We start from the raw sequence: 25,847 nt of genomic DNA, 5'->3' as shown, positions 1-25,847 counted from the left end.
GGAGAACAAAACCAATGTTTACCTGGAATATCCTTGGAATTTCTTTAGCATCTGCTCTATACACATCTGTCTGTGTAACTGGTCGGACATGAAATAATTTGCTATAAAAGATTTTTAATAAAGGAATGAAATGTTACTACAGGTTGAAATTACAGTTAGTTATTCATACTTATGTCAGAAGTTTACTTTGACCCCTTTTAAAACTGTAGAGGATATAGGAATTCAATTATTACTTGAGATTTTGAGAAATTCTCAATAACTCAGAAATCTTCCAATTAGTTCCAGAAAACAACAAATTAAGCACACATGAAATAAAGATGTTTTAGGTAACCTACATCCCAGATTTTCATCTGGATGAAGCAAAGAATAAGAAAATGTCAACAATACAGTAGGAGCTACAGCATGAGTTCTCATAACAAATACATTACACTAACTGACAAAAAAGTCATGTTACTCTTTTAACCATACTTTAAAAGATTAGAAAAAGTACAGTTTCTAAATATTCTAATAAAAACACTTACTCTATATCTAAAACCATGTAAGGATTAGATTGTTCTTTATCTTGTTCACTGTCATAGAAAAGGATCTTCTTACTGCTTACAATCACATACTATTGAAAAAGAGGGAGGGAAGAAATCAAACAGTGATTAAAAATTATTATATACTTTATTTATTTTCTTTGAAAATAAATTCCTAAGAAAAATCTTCCTTAAAATAATAAATTTTGTTTATAGATATTTTAATATCTAAGTATTACCTATCTTATTTAATATTTAGGCAATAAATAAGCAAATGGAGAGTTGAAGTCTAATATTTTCTGAACTGATTTAGATGTAAAATCCTGTAACACTAGTAATCTTATAAAAAATGAACATAACGTCAATAATCATAATAACAGAGGAAAAACAATAAATGTGTCTTCCTATAATATCTAGCAATCTTTTTCTACTAACTCACTTCCATCAAGTCAATCTTGACTCATAGCGACCCCACAGGGCAGACTAGATACAGCCCCATAGAGATTCCAAGGCTGTAAATCTGTACGGAAGCAGACTAGCTCATCTTTCTCCCAGAACAGCTGGTGGATCTGAACCACCAACCTTTTGATTAGCAGCCAAACGCTTTACCCACAGCACCAAACAGCAAGAACACCAAGGTCAATAGGCTTATATCTTCCTAATACCAAAACCTGTTTTATTACTAACAACGTACTAATTATTTGAAGATTTTACAAAGGTGAATAAAATCACATCATTCCAAGTAACAAAGTTTAAACAAGCTTTATAAGTCTAAAAGTTCTAGTTATGTATATCCTACAGTTACAAAAGTGAAAAGCAGAAGCTAAACCAAAAGGGAAAAAAAGAACCATATTCAAAATTAACAATTACCTTTTTAACCCACCCAAACTTCTTAGTGTTGTTTCGCACAGGCAATGAAAGCCATCCTTCTAATCTTGATTCTGTAAGTAGAAGAAATGAGGCTAAATGTGATAATTCTCTTTAAACAATAAGGAATTTAATGAAATTGCAATATAAAAGTCACAAAACAAATCAAATATGCCCTTTAGAATTTCATTATACATTATCTAAGGTACACAGGATCAGTATAAGAAAGTTATGCAATGCAAAACAAAATTCAAGTTATATTACTGTAGTTTTATGAAGTCAAATGTCCTGTTGATTAAACTCATGCACTTGCAAAGTTCAGCAGAAAAGTGCAAAAAAAGCAGCAGCTCTCTATTCTCATTGCTACATCTGTATTGGAATCCCTATTTTTTTCCTTTGGAAGAAGGCCTAACTATAGATATAGTGCACATCTTCTTTGAGGAGAAAAAATCTGAAATGAGTAATTACTTATAAAGGGAATATGGACTTTTAAAATGAAACAAAACTATTTAAACAAATTTAGTTAATGGGTAGCAATATAGCAAAAACATTGTATCAATAATTATCAATAAAATTCTGGTTCAGCAATGAAAACAGACTGACACTTTAGAATTTGTTCTAATGGCATTTGATCATCTTTTAATGAAATAAGTACATAAACCATTTTTAGTTTATATACCACTGATTTAACGAACAAGATTTGGTGGCACAGTGCTTAAAGCATTTGGCTACTAACCAAAAGGTTGGCAGTCAAACCCACCAGCTGCTCCACAAGAGAAAGATGAGGCAATCTACTTCCATAAAGATTTACAGCGTTGGAAACCCTATGGGACAGTTCTACTGAATCCACTCAATAGCAGTGGGATTGGTTTTTTTGATGTGCCTGAACTGTGATAGATGGTTTACATAAATTCTCTTTAATTCTCAACAATCCCAAAGAATAGGTACTACACTCCTAAATTAGATGAAGGAACTAAAGTCTTTAAAGATAGCACAGTAATGGGTCTCTAACTCCAGAGACTTCAGAGAGTCTCTGACTCGATCACATATCAATAACCTTCCAGATTTTAGGACACATAATGTCCTGTCTATGATTATGAATATAAATGCTATCATCAAAACAGTCCATATGCTCAGCCTGTCTGGCACTGTTAAGATATGGTCCTACATCAATTCAAGGAACTAGATGAGATAACCTCTAATGATGTAAGATCAAAACAATTTTATTGCTAAAAATCTGAAATAACTTCAAATTTAATTACTTTATGATATGCTTTATCTTGATTATTCTGAAATGCAAGAAATACATGAAATATGTTCCTAAAAATGTAAAAACAAATGTAAAACACTATCGCTATTTTACTCTGAATTTCACTAACAAGAGACTAAATTTTATTTTGCACTGACATTCTAAGGTATTTTATTAACCATTGCTCCCCCCCTTATTTTCATCCTAACTTTGTAGCAAACTTAATTTCATTTATTTTCTATCTGTTTTTGTATTTAAACTTCTTCATTTTCCTTTCAGGGAAAGAATCAGGTTAAATTGTTTTACATACCCTTTAAGGCCTAGCACAGTGTTACCTTTAAACAATCTATGTGCATTTTTTCTGTACTGTCACTCTTGCTATGACATTTCAGTAAGAATTTCTTCTTGGTTGAAAAAGGATGAAACCAGTAATGAAATCGTAAGCCCTTAAGCAATACAATGTACTGCTGTATTTTCTTTAAGTTTGTAAAATAAACTATCTAACAATTTTAATAGCAATGCAGTGTGAAAATATCTTAAAAACAAATTCTTTTTTCATGCAGCAGTTTATTTTGAACTGAGCATAAAGCATGTTGATAGAGTTAGTGAATATTAGGTAGTGTTACACAAATTCTTCAAAACAACTGAAATTAGTGGGAATGGGAAAAAACCTAAAGGTGAAAAGATTTTCAGGATATCACCTGTACCATTAGCTTCCGACGAAATGGGTAAGTAAGGCAAGGATTCTTCTTCTGAGTCAGAATCAGAGTCAACAAGCATATGAGAACTGGAAGGCTTAGTGGCAATATTGAGAGAAGTAGAAGAGCGTTGGTAGGTGAATGACATGGATTCCATTGTGTGTGATTGAGAGATATGAACTAAACACCCAACATGAAAGGAAGTAAGAGTGCAGAAAGAAGTTAAGAGAAAATAAAGTAAAAGAATAAAAAGAGAGCTGTTATATAATAAGCTAATTTTAAAAATTACATATGAAGTTTTTTTTAATGGAAATTTTTATTGAAAATCAATAAATAAGTTTAAACTGTTATCTGAATACCCACTCTGAACAATAGGTTTTCCCCTGAAAGAAATGACAAACATTTTTCTTTAAGAGCAGTTGGCACAAGGCTCAAGACAATCAACTGATTTGTATCTAAGACAAAGGCTTTTAATAAACATAAAGGCTAAAAACAATTCTGTACCTGGAAATCCATCATCTGCCTCAGTATCCCCTGGGCCACTGCCTATACTGGAACTATCTAGGCCAATGTGCAAGGCCTGTAGCTGTGACCGTAGCTGCTCAATGTCACTGTCTTTACTGTCCAGTGTCATCTGCAGTTCAATCCGAATCTGACTCTCTTCAGCTATTTGCTATAAGAAATTATATTAATTAGATGCAATATATCTCACAAATTTCCCCCTCAGTTCATTAATAATTAAGGATTTTCTTTTTAATTTTAAGAGCTTATTTTACATTCAGTGTAATGCATACATTTAGTTTCATTCCCCATTCGCCTTGTCCAACCCTAACCCAGTATCCACCCCTCCCTACCCCATAACCCTCCCCCATGCCCCTCATATTTATGCACTCCTGCCTGTCCTGCATTTCCTCAGTTTGAATGTTGGTCCTCTGGTGTCCCATGGTCTATTGCTCTAAGGGATGTATTACCATAGAGTATATGGGTGCATCATCCTGGGTTGAGTGGTCTGCATGTACATCTTGTTAAATATTGGGCTGAGAGCCTACCCCTGGGGGTGAGTTTTATTCCAGGCGCAGAATGTATTCCAGGGCCATAGTATTGGGAGTCTCACCAGATTTCATCTGACCAGTAATTCTGGTCATTATTGAGTTTTTGGATTTTGTTCCACATTTTCCCTCCCACTCTATCCAGGTTCTCCAGATTTGATCCTTTACTGAGTGGCTGGCATTGGTAGCTGAGCACGTAGTTCTTCTGGTCTTGAGGGCCATCGTGTCCTAGGGCTGATTGCTTCTAAATGCCCTTGGTGTTTTTTTTTTTTTGCATTCTTCTTCACTTCTGATGCTAGGAGACCATTAGCTAGCTGCACGTAGGATGTGGAGCAAGGCTTTTATGTATTTTGTTGTGCCAAATGAGTCTGGTGTCCCCCAGTACTATGGTCCTGAGGCAGCAGATCTATTGGATCTCTCTCCCATAGTGTCTGGTTGTCTGTGAGGGATTACTCTGTAAGGGTTTCTGTAAGGACTGCATATATTTTGTATCACTGGTGTCTGTGCAAGATTAGCCTCAGCTGAATCTATCCTTGGTCAAGAGTATACTTCCGTTCACTGACCCCCGTCTGATCATCTCAGGTATTTATGTGTTATCTGTATAGCCTAGTGTTTGGTGTTAATGGCAATGTGGTATTGTGGACACATTGGTTGGTATTAGCATCTGTCACCTATCTAATTAAGGAATATTTTTGTGAAATGTTCTACAACCAATGAAATATACATCTATATGAAAATAGTTCTACTTCTTAAAAAACAGTTTTCTATCCATAGTGTAAGAAGTATTCTTACAGCTTGCATTTCATTCAGTTCTTTCTGATACTTGATCATCTGTTGGGTCAATTTTTCACGTTCAGATTTAAGTTCCATATGTAGCTTTCTATTCTCTTTCTCCTTTCTCCGTACATCTGTGTCACTACCACGCTTGACAGGTTCCTTGCGATTCATGATCTCAGCCAACTTATTCACAGCCTTAAAAACATAATAAAAAGTTAAGTATTGCTTAAGGGGTACTGAGTTTTTTATAAGAGTGATAAAAAATACTGGAAACAGATAGTGGTCATAGTTATTGCACATCATGGTGAGCATAAGTAATGTCTCTGAATTGTACACATAAAAATGGTTGAGATGACAAAGTTTATATATTCTACCACAATAAGTAAGTAAAATGAATTTTGTCAATGGTTTCTCAATAACTCACCAATACCAAGTTACACAAATAATAATAATCTCCTTCCCTATACCTAGGGCCACAAAAACAAATCTGTATTATTTAAATAATGTACTTCTTCATTACTCATCTTCATTCTTAAATCCATACTCTATTAAGTTTTCACTCTTCATTTTCTAAGAACTATAATTAAAAATGTTTATAGGCTTGATCTGATGTCACTTCCTATCACTTTAACTTTTTAGTTCCAAAAAAGACCTACTAGGCAGATCTTTTATCCTTAAAGAAAAGAATTCTGCACTGGCATCATGTTAATAAAATACAAGCTTTCCAACAGCACAGAAGAATATCTAGAAACCATAATCATTCAGGTATACAACCATCTAAGTATGGCAGAGGGCCAGTCAAAAGTCACAAGTGCCTTTTGAGACTAGCAGACCCTTTTCAGGTTGTTAGCAAATGGTCACTAACTAGTTTCTTAACAGAAGGGAAAAAAATCATCAGTTTATCATAAAAAATTAGGAAGGGAGTATGATTCCATATTTAAAAAAATAAGAAAACTATTAATAAACATTGAATTGAACAATGTTTAATCAAATCTACTTTGATCCAATCTGGCCAAAATCAGTAATTGTGACTGTTCACAAATATGAAAACATTCAATGACTACTGCTTGCAAATTTTAATGTTACAAATGAAACAAAGATTTAAAATCATATTTTGATTATATTACACATACTTGAGTTTTCAGTGTTCTCTCTGTTAATAGCTGTTTCTCAAATTGTGCTTTAATAGCTGCTGCACTTATCTCTTCATCTTTCAACCTTGACAGCTCTGAAACATGGAGAGATATAAAAAATTATATTGATAATTATAGCAACTGACAAAATGTTAGGTATATTAAAAATAAACTTTATTCTTTGTTAATACATACGCTCTTGAGCATCTTTCAGCTTGTTATTTAATTCTTCTTTCTCATTTGCAAGATTGGCAACATCACTAGTTAGTGTCCTATTAGTTTCTTCAAGCTGAAATGAAATAGGGGGAAAAATATATCCTAAATTGCATAATTTAAGTTATTATTAAAAAGCAGTAACTCAAAATGAAAACATCCTAGAATACTGTTAAAACTCTTGTTTCTCTAAGTACATTGCATCTCTATACATCCACACCTCACTTAATGTAGTTAAGTTCCAAAGACCAGGCCATTATGCAAAAATTGCATAAATGGAGGATAATCACATCAGATCACAAAATTGAAGATGACTACATTATTATATATCTGTCAAATTTCATTATTATGTAACTGCCAAACCACTGAGAATCATGGGCCAGCCAAGTTGACGTACAACCTTAATCATCACAGCCAGTTTTATTTCTGCCTTGCACTTCAAAATTCATTACTGCCAGGCGTATGTCACAAATGTGCTAAATAGTTAGAGAGCAGACAGTCAGTAAGTGAGGAGTAGGTGTAGTTCTTTCCTTTGTACCATCTTACCAAGCTTCCCTTTTTTTTTTTAATTCTATTGTAATTTGGGTGAAAGTTTACAGAGCAAATTCATCTTCCATACAGCAGTTCACATACAATTTTGTTTCATGACATTGACTGCAATCTCCCACAATGCAACAGCTCTCCTTCTACTTCCTCCCTATAGCCACCTCGTCCCTGTGTCCTTCCCTCCCCATGCACTCCTGCTTCCTGAGCTGTCTCCCTGTGCATACACCTCCTTTTATTGTCCCATGATTGATTTCTCCAAGGTGTGTATCTACCAAATGTAATGTTTAGCTCATTTGCCTGTCTTCTGTTTGGCTGGAAGCCACAGGAGTTAAGTTCAATTCCAGACCTGAAGGGCAACTAGTGGCCATGTCTCAGGGGTTCACTAGTCTTTATAAGACTAGCAAACCTGATCCCCCCCCCCCGCTTTTTTAATGATTTTGAGTTTCGTTCCACATAGTTCTTCCACTCTATGCAGTATCTCATACATAGATCCCCCTCTATGTGGTTGACAGTGGTAGCTGGGCACCATCTAGTTCTTCTAGTCGTGTTCATAAAGGCTGAGGACTGCATGGTGTACCAGGCCCTTGAAGTAATCGTTTCCATGCGTCTTTGGCCAAACTTCACTCTTGATGAAAATTTTACTAACAAACTTCACATGTACCCCAAAATTCCCCCGAAAAAAAAATCCCAACTACCATTGAGTTGATTCCCATTTATAGTGACCCCCATTTGATTTCCAAGGCAGTAAATCTTTATGGAAGTAGATTGCCCAGTCTTCCTTCCATGGAGTGCCTGGTGGGTTTGAACCACCAACCTTCTGGCTAGCAGTCAAATGCCTTAGGAACTTACATGTGCCCATGGAAGTCAGAAGACTGTCCTTCTTGCATAAGTTCCTCAGCACTTTTACTGCTATAAATATATATACATATATATATATATTTTAAAACTACAAAAAGCAAACACCGTTAACAAAATCCTGCAGCTTATCATGCAGAATAAACAAATTTTAACACTGTCATATTTCTTTCAAAACACTGTTTTACAACAAAATATAAAATTCTATTGATGCTGCCATCCCTTTGTTTTCCATCCAAATCTTATTACTATTCATTTCTTCTGGAAGGAATTTTTAAATAGTGAGTTTATTCTTCCCATCAATGATTTGATGCTTTGATTACATATACACATGAAATCATAATCAAACTGTATAGTATGGTTTTATGTGATTTAAAATTTTCCATAAATGGCATCTCATTATATTTCTTTCTGTAATTTTTGTTAACCTAAGATTATGTTAACAATTATTCTTGCAGATATATAGAGATGTAGCTAATTTAAATGATGTACAGTAGTTCCATATTCTACATTTCATTTATCCATTCACTTAAATATTAATAGATATTTGAGTCTTTGTTATTACATTTAAGCTTCTAATAGTATCATGCCTTAGTTTCCCTAGCATATTTAGCTGAAAGTGAAATTTTTCTGGATTGTATTATATGAATAGTTAAAGTTAACTGCTATGATATTTACTATTTATTGCCATACTAAATTATACTCCTCAATAAAAAAGAAAAAAAAAAAAAAACTCACTCCATCAAGTCATTTTCGACTCATATTGACCCCCATTGGGTTTCCGAGGCTGTAAATCTATGGAAGTGGATCACCCTGTCTTCCTTCTGCGGAGCAGCTGGTGGGTTTCAAACCACTGACATTCCAGTTAGCAGTCAAGTGCCTTATCCACTAAGCCACCAAAGCTCTTCATAGCAGTAGACAATAATGTCATTTTCTGGACATCCTTCACACTCTCTGAATTGTCAGATTTTTGCTAATGTGATAGGTATAAAATAGTTTTTAAAAGATTTTTATCTAGCTTTTTTCATGAAGAGAAGTAAAGTTAAGCATATGCTTATATACTTGGTTTTCTCATATAAATTACTTTTCTTGGGGCCAATTTTCTTTTTGGATTGTATAACTTATTTTTTATTGAGTTATAAAAGTTCTACGTATGTTCCTGATACTAATCCCTTGTCTAACAAATACATTAGGACCTCTGGTGGCGTAGTTACCTAAGACATTTGATTGTTAACCAGAAAGCTGCCAGTTCAAACCTACCAGCCACTCCTCGGAAGAAAGATTGGGCCATCTACTTCCGTAGTGATACTGCCTCGGAAACCCAAAGGGGCTGCTATGAGTCGGATCCGACTTGTCGGCAGTTGAGTTTGGTTTTTTTTGGTTAACAAATATATTCCAAATACCTTCCTCCTGTCATTTAGTTATGTTGTCTTCTGTTACATGTAAGTTTTAGATCCTGTTCTAACAGTGTAAAATTTTAATTTTTTTCATATTTAGGTCCTTCAGAAAGCGAGAATTTACTTGTGTGTGTGACCTGAGATAAGAATCGAATTTTCTCTCTCCATGCAAAAATCCAATTATTTGGTTCCTCAAAAAGTTAAGCACACAACTACCACATGACTCAATAATCCCAATCCTAAGTATATACCCGAAAGAACTGAATGCAGAATGGAAACAGAAATTTGTATACCAATATTCACTGCAACGCTGTTCACAACAGCCAAAAGGCTGAAACACGATCCATCAACAGTTGAATGGACAGACAAAATGTGTTATATACACATACAATGAAATGCTACTTGGCCTTAAAAAGAAATGAAGTTCTGATACATGCTATAGCATGGATGAGTCTTCAAAACATGCTGAGTTAAAAAAGTCACAAAGGACAAATATTGTATGATCCCACTTACAAGAAACAGGCAAATGTAAAGAGAGCAAAGTTTATTAGTGGTTACTTAGGGTGGGAGACAGGGGAAAAGGGAAGTCTTTAAGGGGCATGTATTTCTGTAATAGGGGTAGAATGATTTAGAAACAGAATTGCATAACAAACGTAATTAATGTCACTAAATTGTACAAGTAAAAAATATTGAATTGGCAAATGTTTTGTGCTATCTAATAATCTATCTATGTATCTCCACAAAACAATAAAAATTATTTCAAAACCATTTATTAAATCTATGTCCTTTCCCACTAATTTGTACACTGCCCCTTCTATCACATACCACTATCACATACTCTGGTAGCACATGTGATTGCTAACCAGAAGGTTGGTCGTTCAAACCCACCAGCCACTCCGTGGAAGCAAGACTGGGTAATCTACTTCTGTAAAGATTTACCACCTCAGAAACCCAATAGGGTTTGCTATGAGTTGGAATCAACTCAACGGCAGTGGGTTCTTTTTTTTGTAAATCACATACCAAGTTCCTGTATACACGTGCAATCTATTCCTGGCCTCCCTTTTCATTTCCACTGCATAGAACTTAATATCCCTGTTCTAATGTCATACTGTTTTTGGGGAGAGGGCTATGTGAAAATATATACATCAAACATATTTCCATTTAATGATTTTTACATGTTGTTCAGTGACATTGGTTACATTCTTCACATTCTGTCAATTTCTCATTATTTCTGATGTAGTTATTTCATCTCCATTTATTTAGACTCATTATTTCCTAAACTCCTCATCCATGTTTTAAGAGTTACTGTTGTCATTTTGATCTATTTTTTTTTTAAATGAAATATTTGAGGATGACATTCTTCACTTTTCAAGCTAAACTTTTTTTTGTTTAATGATGACTTCAGAGGATAGTTTTATTTGAAGGCTTGAAGTATTTCAGGGGTTCATTCAGCTTCAGTAGATCCAGTAAGGCTGGGTTCTTTGGGAATTTGAAGTTCTGTTACATATTTTTTCCTTTTCTATCAGAATCCATCTATTTGTGTCCTCAACTGAAATACCTGGTAATGGTAGCTGGTCACTATCCAGTTCTGCTCTCAACTTAGAGGAAGCAATGGTTCATGGGGCTATTAACCCTGTAGTTCACTTTTTAAAAAACTGTTTTGAGTCTTTTTGGATTATTTACTTTCCTATCTGAATTTTAAAATAAATTAGTTTAGTTCTAATAAAATTACTCTTGTTCCTTTTCCTCTGTCACTTTTTTTTCTTTTTAATGAATTGCAATGAATTATTGGATAAATTTATCCAAAATCTTTTGGATAGTCTTTCAATCCATATTTTTTTTGGGGGGGAAGGGAGGGATTGTTGTTTTTGTTGTTGCTCTTTTTATGTTTTTCCATTATAATTTGATAGTTTTTTCCAATCCTTTCTACTGCTATTATGAGTGGGGTTATTTCATTACAACATTTTTACTTGGTTACTTTTATACAGGAATATATCAATTTTCATACAGTGGTTTTTATGCCCAGCAATATCACTGAACTCTTTTAAATAAGAGTTTACAGATAAAATAATAAGAGTTTGTCTGCAACCTTTGGTATAACACAGAGATATGAGGAGTGATACTGGGTATTCTTATTTTGTTCCTGACTATACTTCTAAAGTTTCCCCATTAAATATGTTTTTTATCATTGATTTTGGTAGACACACTGTACCAAGTTAAGGAAGTTCCTTTCTATTTCTAGCTGGCTGCAAGATTTTTAACAAGGATGAGTGTGTCATTTCATCAAATATTTTTTCTGTATTTATTAAGAATATCATTTTTTTTGTATAAATTATACATGATACATTTTCTCACACTGAATCATCTTGAGGTAAGTTCTATTCAGTCATGATGTACTGTTTCTTTTCATACCGTACAATGTAAGATTTGCACTGCAAATATTTGATGTGAGAATGCCTTAACTACTTCCTCCCTTGCACTGCTCTTGTGCAATTTCAGGCATCAAGTTGGATTATATTCCCTCTTTTTACTGATCTTTGGAATAGATTTAATAAGCCAGGATCATCTTTTCCTATAAGATCTGGTAAAACCATCTAGATGGAGTCCTTATTAGGAAGGACCTTTATATTGCCAATTTAATTTCTTCAATGGTTCTTGTTCTGTTCAAGAGTTCTGTTTCTTCTTGGGCTAAATTGGCAATTTATGCTTTACTTATCTTTATCTATTTAATTTGTAAAACACTGACAAAGTTTTCATAGCATTCTACTCTATTATATTTATACCCCTACTTTTATTCCTATTGTTTATTTGTGTTATCTCTTTTTCTTTCTTGATCAGTTTGCCAGGTTGTTGCTGTTTTTCTTTAAAATCTTTTCAAAGAATCTCTTTTTAATTTCTATGATCATGTCTATTTTTCTGGATATTTTTATTTCATAATGTATGATAAATGGTTAAGTGGCTGCTAACTGAAAGGTTGTTGGTTTGAATCTACTTAGAGACATTTTGCAAGAAAGGTCAGATGATTAGTCTCCAAAAGATCACCAACAACTCTATGGACAACAGTTCTACTCTGAAACACAAAGGTTGCCATGGATCACAATCAACTTGATGGCAACTGGTTTTATACTACTGTTACTGCATTCTGCTCCAAATACTTATTTCCATTATGATTTCTCCTTTAGTCAGATGTTATCTTTTTAGCTTCTAAGCATGGCCTGTTGTTGTTGTGCCATTGAGTCGGACCCAACTCATAATGAGCCCTCCTTGGGTTTCCGAGGCAGTATCACTACAGAAGTTGATTGCCCAACCTTTCTTCTGAAGAGTGGCTGGTAGATTTGAACCGCCAGCCTTCTGGTTAGCAGTTGAGTGCCTTAGGCACTATGCTACCATATGATACTAATTCTTTAGAATCTGTTGAGACTTCCTCTGTGGCCTGTGTACGGGGTCACTTTTTATACTTGTTCCCTATGTACTTGAAAAAATGTATATTCTCTGTATGCAGAGTTCTATAACACCCAGCTGGTTAGCTTGTTCTAATCATCTAGACTGTTATTAATTGTTTTGTTTGTTTTATCTATAGTTCCTAAGTTCACTTAACAATTAAATCTTACAGAAACATCAATTTCTTAACAAACAAGATAAATCATTTAAAAATAAAATTACTTCTTCTGTTATAAGACCTATATTACTCTACCAAACCAAACCAAACTCACTGCAATCAGGCTGATTCTAACTCATAGTGACCCCCATAGGGTTTCCAAGGCTATAAATCTTTATGGAAGCAGACTGCCCCATCTTTCCTCCACACAGCAGCTGGTGAATCCATACCACTGACCTTTTGGTTAGCAGTCAAATGTCTTTACCACTGCATCACCAGAGCTCCTTCTGCATTGCTCTAGCTAATGATTTATTCCCATCCCAAGTATTTTTATATTGTTTAATCTTTTAATCTGTAAAGACCTATTTTCCTTTCTTTTAGCACTTAATCATGCATCCTTTTTTCCCCCAAATTTCTAAATTAATTTAAGAATCTACACCACATGCTATGCAACTAAGCAGTGCCAATACATAAAACAAATAGTTCAAAGAGAGAACTTCCATAGTACAACACTATGAGACCACCATTATAAACATACAGTTGGTATCAAAACACATTCAGAATAACCTAAGTAAATTAAGTGATGCTCTCTTACTATACCAGGATTCTAGCTTTAATTAAATAATAAAAATGATTACATTATTTCAATAAAACAATAGCATGATTATGGTATTATAAAAGCCCTAAAGAAAGAATAAATCCATCTGAAAGTCTTTTAAGAATCAAAGTTTCAGGACCAAAAAAAAATATATTAATAGGTACAAAAAATACACAATCCGCTATTTAATATTTTATTTTTTAAAAATTTTTTTATCACAACTCTCTTCAACCTGTATATAATTGTATGCACAACAGTTTCAAGATTCTTTCAAACTAAGCATTGTAAACAAGAAAAAAGAATGGTTTAAATTATTTCTTACTTTTGAATTCTCCTTATCACTTTAGTCCTTTAAATCTGAATTTACCAACAGATGCAGCTGTGTAGGTCTTTTTTGAACTTTCCTCTGCCAAACAAGACTGAGAAGCTAATGGTTAAGTGGTTTAAAAATCTTGTAGCCAGCATATATAATTTTTTTAATTTAGATCTAGTATACTTCCCAGAAGCTCTGGTGCGTCGTGCCTAAGGCATTTGACTGCTAACCAGAAGGCTGGCAGTTCAAACCCACCAGCCTACTCGGAAGGAAGGTTGGGCTCTACTTCCGTAGTGATACTGCCTCAAGGAGGACTCTCTATGAGTTGGGTCTGACTCCACGGCAGTGAGTTTGGTTAGTTGGTATTATACTTCCCTAGTGTTTCTGAAGATTTATGACATAAAGTTGTTGTTGTTGTTGTTGTTGTTATTTGCCGTCGAGTCGGCCCTGACTCATAGCGACCCCTCCTTGGGTTTCCGAGGCAATATCACTACGGAAGTAGGATTGCCCAACCTTCCTTCCGAGGAGTGGCTGGTGGGTTTGAACCGCCATCCTTCTGGTGAGCAGTCAAGTGCCTTAGGCACTATGCTACCAGAGCTCCCATGACATAAAGTAAAGCTTACCAAAGCTAGAACCTGTGTAAAGGGGAGAACTGTCAGAGAAAGAAAACATAAAACTAAAATGAGGTAGGGTTCTTAATAGAGAGCTATATAAAAGTGGTATGACTTCACTCCGTCAAAAGTGGAAAACTTTGAGACCAGAAAACAAGGCAGTCCTACAGAGTTCCAGCTCACAAGTTTCACTGCAGTAATTTAATTATAATTTTAAAAAATACAAGAAATTTTACTTACAGATCCAATTGTAGCATCTTTTTCTGTAAGCTCCTGTTTGTGTCTGGCCATCATCTCTTTGATCTCCAGCTCTTTCATGATTTTTTCTTTTTCCAAATCAGAATACTGTTCTTCAGCAATTGAACGAGCCAACTGCTCAGAATCTGCTTTGGTCAAAGTGATCTCCAGTTGGGCAGCCAAAGAGTCCCTGTATTTTAGATATTTATATCATTTTTATTTTCAATTTTTACTATGAAGCCAGCTTTTTATCTAATTCACCAATGAATTTTTAGTTGATGTGTACCCAGGCTCTATTCTAGAAGCATGAAATATATAAAGTAGCTATGAAAAAAAGAAAGGTACTGTCCTTACCTTTCATCCTGTAATTCTTGCTTCTTCTGCTGTAATTCTTTACAAAGTTTAGTCTTCTCTTCACATTCTTCTTTAAGTTCCCTAACCTGTGTTTTATAGAGTGTCTAAATTGAAAATGAAATAGAAAAGTACAGTATTATCACCAAAAATATTTTTACCTTCAAAACCTATCCAGATAAAAACTGAAGTTGTGAACACATGAAACTATTTCCTTACTGTTGAGCCTCCTAAACAATTTATTTTCTTTAAATGAGCTTTTCTTTTTCAACTAATTTAATAAAAGAATAAAAGTTAATAATTTAGAAGAATAAAGAGGCAAGGAAAAATATTAGTAATTCAGATGAGAAATTTTTGTTGCCTTAAACCTATGTAACAGATATGAGACACAGTGTCTACTTCAGAGTTTAAAACTGATTTCAAGCATAAATGTTAAAACGAAAACGTTTATTTCATTATGAAAATACATTCTTCCTCAGTAAGAAGCACTCTTGATTAGCTTCATTGGGCATGGGTATGTGCTTAAAATTATTTTTCTAGCAATGATAATGGAATTCTATTAGATTATCTACATTCTTTTGTCCAGCTGCTCTTCTATGAGTTATGTAGTACAAAACACCTCATCCAAAACCCAGGTGTTTGCTATAATAATCTATTCTAAGGACAACTAAATAAATATGACAGTATTTTTCCCCCTGTTTGTTTCGAATTAAATAACTAAATGATAAGAAATGTTTGGTGTGGAGGGGTTGTTGTTGTTGTTGTTATGTGCTGTCAAGTCGGACCCAACTCAACAGAGACCCCTCCTTGGGTTTCCGAAGCAGTATCACCATGGAAGTAGATTGCCCCATCTTCCTTCTGAGGAGTGGCTGGTGGGTCTGAACCGCCAGCTTTCTGGTTAGCAGTCAAGTGCTTTAGGCACTATGCTACCAGACCTAATGCTATTGTGGTCCTAGGAATATGGTTTTTTGTTTTGTTTTGTTTTGTTTTAAAAATGCTCTCCCCCCTTTTCCTTAATTCTGATGCATACGACTGGCTAAGAAGAATTCTCCATAAGACTGGCTGAATTTTCCTGGTTCATCATTAAGAATAAAAAAAAAAAATTCTATAGATACAGCAATATTTAAATTAAGGTATCTAGAACTTACTGAGAAATATTGCTCAGCTTCAAGCTGATCTTGGAGCTCTTTCATTTGCCCATCTGCATCTTGACGTTCTCTGTAGGGTCACAGAATAAAAAGGTTTAAATAAGTTATATACATATTAAACCAGCAACTCAAAAACTGCAGTCTGGAGAACCCCTGGGAGTCCCTGAGACTCTCTCAGAGAATTAATAAGATAAAATTATTTTTATAATAATAATAAGACATCATTTGAACTTTTTCTCTCTTCTTCTTTCACTAGTATATATGAACTTTCCTGAGGCTACATGACATGTAATGATGTCATCAATGACTTATGAAAGGTATGCTTATGTGTTCTTGTGTTTTAAAATCTATTTTAATTTCTAACACAACAAGTATCACTAGACATGACTCATAAACAAAAAGGTTTGAGGGCCCAACCTTTTTTTAAGAGTGTAAAGGGGTCCTGAGACCTAAAAGTGCTTTATTAAACAAACCATTTTGAAGTACACATTCCAATACTTGCGGTGTGATCAGCCATTTATGCCAACCAAATAACAGAATTAGAAGAGTACCCAAAAAGTGATAATCTTAGGGTGGGCAAAGTAAAGGCTGGGAAATGGAATAAGAGAACATCTGCAGTGTTGATGTTTATGTATCAATCTGGATGGTGACTGCACAAATATATTCACTTTGCAAAAATTAATTGAGCTCTACACTTAAAATGTCTCCTGTAGCTATGTTATTCTTCAATAAAAAATAAGTAAAAAGAAGCAAGCCTAACAACTCATTTAAGAAGTTGGCTTGAAATGATAAATTCTAGGCTTATTTGTTAAGGAGCTCTGATGGCATAATGGATAACACATTTGGCTACTATCCAGAAGGTCAGTGGTTCACACACATAATCTGTTTTGCAGAAGGAAGACAGGGCAATCTACTTCCATAAAGATTTACAGCCCGGGAAACCCAACAGGGGTCACTATGAGTCAGATTCAACTCAATGGCAGTGAGTTTGGTTTTTGGAGGCTTATTTAAAAAAATTAAAAGCATAGTTATTCCAAATCAAAGCTAAGGGAAAGTATCAAGTTGGAACAACACAAAGTGTGATACAATTAAAAAACAAAGTTAAAAAAGCACAACTAAATCTACAGAAAACCTACCCTGTATTTATTTGTATAGATGTATAGACATAAGCATAGAAAAGGTAAAGAAGGATAAAATAGCAAATTGTTAAAAAATATTACCTCTGAAGAGAGGATATAGGCCTGTATATATAAAAGAGAACTTGTATTTTTTAATACCTGTGATGGTTATGCTTGTATGTCACCTTGGGTAGGCCTGGTTGAGTGGCTGGGCAGCTGGATGTACTATTCCTCATGATGAGACTGGTAATCAACTCCATGGTGGAATCTACTGGGAGCAGCTGAGTAGCTGCCTTTGGGTATGTGGTCTGCTTCCTGTTGTAAGGAGAAGCCTTGGGAATGGTCTCTGGCCTACGGCATGCTTGGACCGTGCATGTAGCTGTATCGTTGTTGAGCAGCCTGCTATGCTCTGCCAACTTTGGGACTTGCAATAGACTTAAGTTAATGGCCTGCCATATGGTTTGGTAATATCGGGACTGTGCCTTTTGACTTGTCAACCTTGGGGCTTCTCAGTCTCAGCAGCCAGCAGCTGTCTGAGTGAAGAAACGCCTCTAGCTCCAGTGGGCCGGGAGAAGGAGGCAAAGCTGGACCCCAAGGTTGAGGGGCTTTCACCCAGCCCCTAGAGCTTGGGACTTTGAACTTGGACTTAAAGCCTCCAAATTGTAAAATAAACTCCTGTTTGTTAAGGCCATCCCTTTTGTGGTTTATTTCTTGTCAGAGCGGCACTAGGTAACCAGAACAATAATACCCTTCTTACATGTTGTTGTTGTTGTTATGTGCCGTGGAGTTGGACCCGACTCATAGCGACCCCTCCTTGGGTTTCCAAGGCAATATCACTACGGAAGTAGATTGCCCCATCTTCCTTCCGAGGAGTGGCTGGTGGGTTTGAACCGCCAGCCTTCTGGTTAAGTCAAAAGCCTTAGGCACTATGCTACCAGAGCTCCTTCTTACATGTAGGAAATATATTTAATAATCTTTGTCTCTCCCATAGTGACCATCATAGAGGCTTATGCATAATAGGTATGAATATACTCACACAACATTTATTGAGGATGTACTATGTGTGAGACATTAATCAAAGGCGGGGGAAGCAACTTATGGATGAATAAAATAATTCTTGCCTTTCAGTGGGCTTATCAACTATTTTTAGGTGGTTATGTGGATGCCTTTCAGGAGGACAGATTAAGAAAGGAAGCATTAAGAAACAACAGACCCAAGTGCACTTATAAAGAAAATAGGCGTCTATAATAAGTTATCATAAATTAGGTATAAACAAAGTATTATTAAAATAGGGGAGTAAATACAATCTAGATGTATTAATTAGTTCTTGTCTTCTTCATATAACAGTGTTAGTCAAGTAATTTAAAAATTGTGTTCTCCAGAACCTGGAATCAATCTCATATGATATCACATTAGAAATGCCTTAAGCTCTTAAGCAAAGCTGGGCCAATGAGCACCATCCCAGGACTTAGGGAATTTTATGAACCTGGGATCCAGAAAAGTCAAATCAGGGTCTCTCCAAGTAAATGAAGCTATTAAGATATGTGTTTAGGGCTATCGATACCCATATTTTCTATTAAATGGGAAAAGATAGGCTAAAATGAGAGAGAATAAAGCTAATGTAGAGGTGAAAAAAAGATACGAAGACATCTGAATACCATTCAAACTTTTAAAAGTTGATCTGCATTTCTTGTCCTTCCTAAAGCTATGTGTCTCCAGTACAGTACTGTTCAAAAGAATTTCCTATCATGATGAAAATTTTTGTACTTACACTTCCCAATATGGTAGCTACTTGCTACGTGTGCCTGCTGAACCTGAAATATGTCTAGTGAGACTGAGGAAGTGAACTTCTAATTTTAATTAACTTTGAAGTTTAAATATGCACATGTGGCCAATGATTATCAGATAGGACAGTATAGCTCCATAATACGCTTCCATTAATTTTCTTCGTATTTAAGTTTGAACTGTATTTTTATCACTTGCCCATAAAAAAAATTAAAAACGTGTTAATACTTGGATTATGTTGTTTATGGAAATACCAGATTTCAGCCTACCTCATGAAGTTTAGATAGTCTAGGTTTTATCAAGGCAATAGATCAGCAAAAAGAAAAAAATGTACTTGAGAACAAAGTCTACTTGAATGGCATTATTTCTGGGTTAGTGCAAACCAACCTTATGGTTCAAACCCACCAGCCACTCCTCAGAAGGAAGATGGGGCAATCTACTTCCATAGTGATACTGCCTCGGAAACCCAAGGAGGGGTCGCTATGAGTCAGGTCCGACTCAAGGGCACATAACAACAAGAAGTATTATTGTTGGTATAAACAATAAAGTAGGTATAAACAACCCAGGAAATTAGCAATGATAATAGTAGAGTAGAATTTTGGTGGCTGTTGCTGGTGGTTGGTTGTAGTGGTGGCAATGGTGGTGGCAGTTGCTGTTGTTTGGTTTTTGGAGTTTGTTGTTAGATGCCGTCGAGTTGTCTCCAACTAACAGTGATCCCATGTACAGCAGAATGAAACACTGCCCAGTCCTGTGGCAGCCTCATGGTCCCTGATATATCTGAGCCCATTGTTGCAGCCACTGTGTCAATCCATCTCATTGAGGGCTTTCCCCTCCTTCATTGACCTTCCACTTTACCAAGCATGACATCTTTCTCCAGGGAATGGTCCCTTCTGATAATATGACCAAAGTAGGGGAGACGAAGTTTGGTTATTCTCGCTTCCAAGGAGCATCCCAGCTGTACTTCTTCCAGCACAGATTTGTTAGTTCTTTTAGCAGTCCATGGTACTCAGTACTCTTCACCAACACCACAACCCAAAGGCATCAACTCTTCTTCAGTCTTCCTTATTCATTGTCTGCCTCTCACATGCATATAAGGTGACTGAAAACACCATGGCTTGGGTTAGGTGCACTTTAGTCTTCACGGAAGCATCTTTGCTCTTCGGCACTTGAAAGAGGTCCTTCGCAGCAAATTTGCCAAATGCAATACATCATCTGATGTCTTGACTACAGCATCCACTGGTGTCAATTGTAGAACCAAGTAATATTAAGTCTTTGACAACTTCAATCTTTTCCTCATTTATAGTGATGGTCTTTATTGGTCCAGTTTTGAAGATTGTCTTCTTTGTATTGAAGTGTAATCCATACTGCAGACTATAGTCTTCAATCTTCATCAGCAAGTGTTTCAAGTCATCCTCACTTTGACTAAGGAAAGCTGTGTCATCTGCATGTTGAAGGTTGTTAATGAGTCTTCCTCTAATCCTGATGCCACATTCTTCTTAAAATACAGCTTTTGGGATTTATTTGCTCAGCATACAAATTGAGTAAAACTGTGGAAGGATACAACCCTGACACACTCCCTTCTTGATTTTAAACCATGCAGTATCCCCTTGTTCTGTTCAAACAACAGCCTCTTGGTCTATGTACAGGTTCCTCATGAGCACAATTAAATGTTCTGGAATTCCCATTCTTCTCAGTGTTATCCATAATTTGTTATGATTCCCACAATCAAATGCTTCTGCACAGTCAATGAAACATAAGTAAACATCTTTCTGGTATTCTTTGCTTTCAGCCAGGATCCATCTGACATCAGCAATGATATCCTTTGTTCCACGTCCTCTTCTGAATCTAGCTTGCATTTCTGGAAGTTCTCTGTTGTCATACTACTGCAACCATTTTTAAATTATCTTCAGTAAGATTTTACTTGCATGTGATATTAATGATATTGTTTGATAGTTTCCACATTCTGTGGGATCGCATTTCTTTGGAATGGGTACAAATATGGATCTCGGCCAAGTAGCTGTCTTCCAAATCTCTTGGCATAGCCAAGTGATTGCCTGCAGTGCAGTATCTGTTTCTTGAAACATCTCCATGGGTATTCCATCAATTTCTGGAGCTTGTTTTTCACCACTTCCTTTAGTGCAACTTTGACGTCTTCCCTAAATAACACTGGTTCTTGATCATATGCCACCTCCCCAAATGGATGAACATAGACCAATTCTTTTTGGTACAGTGACTCTGTGTATTCCTTCCATCTTCTTTTGATGTTTCCTCCATCATTCAATATTTTGCCCATTAAATCTATCAATATTACAACTCGAGGCTTGAATTTTTTTCTTCAGTTCTTTCAGCTTGAGAAATGCTGAGCATGTTCTTCCCCTTTGGTTTTCTAACTCCAGATCTTTGCACATTTCATTATAATAATTGGCTTTGTCTTTTTGAGCTGTTCTTCGAAGTCTTTTGTTCAGCTCTTGTCTTATCATCTCTTTTATTTGTTTTAGCTACTCTCCATTCAAGGGCAAGTTTCAGAGTCTCTTCTGACATCCATTTTGGTCTTTTCTTCCTTTCTTGTCTTTTTAATGACCTTTTGCTTTCTTCATGGATGGTGTTCTTGATGTCACCCCACAACTCCTCTGCTTTTTGGTCACTGGTGTTCAATGCACTAAGTCTATTCTTTAGATGGTCTCTAAATTCAGGAGGGATATAATCAAGGTCATAGTTTGGCTCTTGTGGACTTGTTTTAGTTGTCTTTAACTTCAACTTGAACGTGTATATGAGCAGTTGATGGTCTGTTCCAATTGGCTTCTAGCTTTGTTTTGGCTGAAGATATTGAGCTTCTCCATCACCTTTTGCCACAAGTGTAGTCCATCTGATTCCTGTGTACTCCATCTGGCAAAGTTCACGTGTATAGCCAATGTTTGTGTTGCTGACCCAAGGAAGGGTCGCTATGAGTCGAATCCGACTCAACAGCAGAGTGTTTTGCAATGAGTAAGTCACTGGTCTTGCAAAATTCTATCATGCATTCTCCAGCATTATTTCTACCACCAAGGCCATATTTTCCAACTACTGGTGATTCTTCTTTGTTTCCAACTTTCCCATTCCAATCACTAGTGATAATCAACACATCTTGACGGCTTGTTAGGTCAATTTTAGACTGCAGAAGTTGGTAAAAATTTTAAATTTCCTCATCTTTGGCTTAGGTGGTTGGTGTGTAAATTTGAATAATAGTTATATTAACTGGTCTGCCTTGTTGTTGTTGTTGTATGCCCTCAAGTTGAACCAGACTCATAGCAACCCCTCCCTTGGGTTTCCAAGGTGGTATCACTACAGAAGGAGATTGCCCAACCTTCCTTCTGAGGAGTGGCTGGTGGGTTTGAACGGCCAGCCTTCTGGTTAGCAGTCAAGTACCTCAGGCACTATGTCACCAGAGCTCTTCCTTGTAAGCATATGGATATTATCCTGTCACTGATGGCACTGTACTTCAGGACAGATCTTGAAACATTCTTTGTGATAATGAATGTTATGCCATTTCTCTTCAATTTGTCATTCCCGGCATAGTAGATCATGTGGTTGTCAAAATGGCCAATTCTAGTCCATTTCAGCTCACTAATGCCTAGGATATCAGTCTTTGTGTGTTCCACTTTATTTTTGACAACTTCCAATTTTCCTAGATTTATACTTCACACATTCTGTGTTACGATTATTAATGGATGTTTGGAGCTGTTTCTTCTCATTTTGAGTCATGCCACATCAGCAATTGGAGGTCTCAACAGCTTCAGGCCATCCATATCATTAAGGTCAGCTCTACTCTGAGGAGGCAGCTCTTCCCTAGTCGTATTTTGAGTGCCTTCCAACCTGAAGGGCTCATCTTCCATCACTATCAGACAAAGTTTCAGGGCTATTCATAAACCTTTCTAATAATGTATCAGATTGTATTTCACTGCTATTCATAATCGGTCAATTCTTTGAGAAGTGGATGACCCCTTCCTTCTTCCAAGTCTGTCTTAGTCTGGAAGCTCTGCTGAAACCTGTCCACCATGGGTAATCCTGCTGGCATTTGCAACACTGGTAGCATAGCCTCCAGCCTCATAGCAACATGCAAACCACCACAGGGTGACAAACTGACAGTGGTGGTAGCAGTAACATTAATAGTTAATCCCTACCATTTATTGTATGTTAGATGCTTTAAATCATTGTTATCATTTATAAGATCCCTAAAAAGGACACTATTATTGCCCTCTTTTGCAGTTGTGGTAAGAGGCTCAGAGAAGTGCAATACTTTGCCCTATGCTGGTCAGCCAGTAAAACTGGTATCCAAACATCAGTCTTTCAGGCTCCAAAGCCTATGCTCTTTCCATTCTACTGACTACCTCTCATAAAATAACTGCAATCTAGTATGATATTTAGACTAATATGACTAAAAAACTGAATGGCAAAAACATCAGCAGTGTATTTACTGTAGATTATAATAGTATACTCAACAATATGTTTTCTATTTTTCTGTGTAAATTAAGTAGCGCATTAGAATATATTCTATAAAATAACTAATAATTTATATGCTGTTTGATTCATGGTCAACCATTTTTAAGTTTCAGAAACTCAAAACAAACAAAAAAAAATAAATAGCATAAACAGTTATGAGGAAGAATCTTAAGAGCAAAGAGTGAAAATCCTAGGTATTTTCTTCTATTCCAACATGAAGAAAGTAATATGGTCAATGAAAAATCCCAGGTAAACCAGTATTAGTATCATTTATTTACATGTGAATATATATTAGTAAAATTTGTCTCAACAAATTAACTTACTTTCGAAGTTCAGCATTTTGTTTTTCCAAGCTCATTTTCATTTCCATAAGATGATTATTCTCTTGTTTTAACTGCTTTTCTGACATTTTTAGTGTGTTAACTTGCTGTGTTTGCATCTTTAAATCATTTTGTGTAAGGCAGCGCTTCTGAGTTTCCTGTTCTATTTTTAATGTCAAGTTTCTAACCTAAAAAATAAAGTGTATACTGGTATATATACAAATTATTTTGATTTTTCTTATCAGTGAAGCAGGCAGTGAGCATAGTAAAGTAAAACAGATTGTTTGTTCTTACACAGTTAGGTTTTGCTTTTGTTTTTTTTCTCCGAGAATGTTATGAATATATCTTTAAAATAAAACATGGTCTTTAAAAATAAAATCAAAACAATGATGCAGTCTACCACTCAAATTCAGTAAAATTAACAGTTTGCAAAATAAAATTTTATAAGAAAATTCAAAAAATTTATTAAAGTATCACTGGACCTACACAAATAAATTAGCTTATTAATTCATTAAATATTTTATTTTTATTAGTAAGCTTCTTACTTACATCCTCATTTAGCACATCTTTCTGTTTAAGGAGTTCATTTATTTTCTGCTGTGATTGTTTGAGGTCACAGTCAAATATTGAACATCTTTTCTCAGCCTCCAGCAACAGGTTCTCCACTTTCTGTTTTAAAGTCCTTTCTTCTAGGAGCTTCTTCTCCATTTCTATTGCAACAAAATGAATATAACCATGAATTTGCAAACTAAATAAGCTTATTAAACATATAACACAATACTAGTAAAAATTATAGTAAATGATGTTGCTTAAAATGTTTACATTTGAAATGTCAAGAATTTCATATTTGAAAATTAGGAGTTTCATTTGCAAGGAATAGAAATTTATCCTTCTGCAATATTATATCCATTCTAATGGAATGAAGATAATTCAGTCTTTATGTTTGCATCTTTTAAATAAAAATTTATTTTCCTGCTACTGTCTGTCTCAATGTTATTATTATTATCACCTGAAAACATTCCAGGTAGATCATTTGCCTTCATGGTTCCTTCTATATTAAAGGATACACAGATGTTGGAAAATATGTTTAAAGGATAGGATGCTGGAACCAAACTTCCTGAGTTTAAATCCTGGCTATGACTTACTAGTTATTTGACCTTGAGAAAGTTTATTAACCTATCCGGGCCTCAACTTTCTTATCTGAAGAATGAAGATAATAGTACCTACTGTCATAAGCATGCTATGAAGATTTTTAGTTAATACAAGTGTAGCACTTAAATTTTGTCTGCATATGGCAAACATCTGATAAGTGCTCATTATTTTAAAATGTTTAATGACCTAAAAAATATATTTTGAAAGAAAAAATGCAAAGCAATATTTAAAAAAATAGAGGAAATTTACAAAGTATTACCCTGATTAGCAGGATTACAGGAAATCTTTACTTCCTTATTTTTATAGTCCTGTATTTTCTAAATGATTTGCAATAAACTTATAATTTGTTTTGTTAAACAGAAAAGGCATTTACAAGCCTTTTTCAAACCTGAAGTGAAGAGCAAACAAAGTCTATTTCTAATCAAGTGATTTCATTCTAATTAGAAGTTGTTACAGTTAAAAAGATTATCTTCTGATATTCTGATTAATAATCCTGTAATCCCATTAGGGTTCCTCTCCTCCTTCATACGTAATGTTCAATATTTAATTATCATTTATTACAAAATTATATTAGGTAAAAATTAAACCTATGAATTTTCAGATTTTAATTGCACGGTCTTCACATGTATACTACTAATAAGTGTATTACTAATAATTTATCTCTAGCTAGCATTTCTAAATGCCTTACATATATTATTATACCTACTTTTCACTACAACCTCATGATACTCTCAGCAAACTTGTAATATTATCATTACACCTTTACCAGAAAAAAGGCTCAGAAAAGTTACGTTAACTAGACAAGGTCACATAGCCAGTAATTCATAAACCATGT

General features: G+C 35.2%; 1 protein-coding gene across 1 annotated transcript in view; it reads right to left on the bottom strand.

The window, feature by feature from the left end:
- ROCK2 (Rho associated coiled-coil containing protein kinase 2) overlaps window positions 1-25,847 on the bottom strand; it is a 231,547-nt gene that overhangs the window by 1,624 nt on the left and 204,076 nt on the right. The window contains exons 19-31 of the mRNA XM_042783674.1: window positions 24,410-24,570; window positions 23,864-24,048; window positions 16,159-16,228; window positions 15,014-15,117; window positions 14,663-14,849; window positions 6,487-6,580; window positions 6,292-6,386; window positions 5,174-5,353; window positions 3,837-4,005; window positions 3,336-3,512; window positions 1,389-1,459; window positions 522-610; window positions 23-101 (exon numbers count right to left, since the gene is read on the bottom strand). Of these exons, the coding sequence (XP_042639608.1) occupies window positions 23-101; window positions 522-610; window positions 1,389-1,459; window positions 3,336-3,512; window positions 3,837-4,005; window positions 5,174-5,353; window positions 6,292-6,386; window positions 6,487-6,580; window positions 14,663-14,849; window positions 15,014-15,117; window positions 16,159-16,228; window positions 23,864-24,048; window positions 24,410-24,570 (1,661 nt within the window). The remainder of the gene's footprint in view (window positions 1-22; window positions 102-521; window positions 611-1,388; window positions 1,460-3,335; window positions 3,513-3,836; window positions 4,006-5,173; window positions 5,354-6,291; window positions 6,387-6,486; window positions 6,581-14,662; window positions 14,850-15,013; window positions 15,118-16,158; window positions 16,229-23,863; window positions 24,049-24,409; window positions 24,571-25,847) is intronic.

The sequence above is a fragment of the Orycteropus afer genome, unplaced genomic scaffold (assembly GCF_000298275.1).
Source record: "Orycteropus afer afer isolate SDZICR_OR568_19922 unplaced genomic scaffold, OryAfe1.0 scaffold00025, whole genome shotgun sequence".
NCBI classification, from domain to species: Eukaryota; Metazoa; Chordata; class Mammalia; order Tubulidentata; family Orycteropodidae; genus Orycteropus; species Orycteropus afer.
The sequence above is the reverse complement of the archived record's forward strand: the minus strand, read 5'-3'. Positions and strand labels throughout refer to the sequence as shown.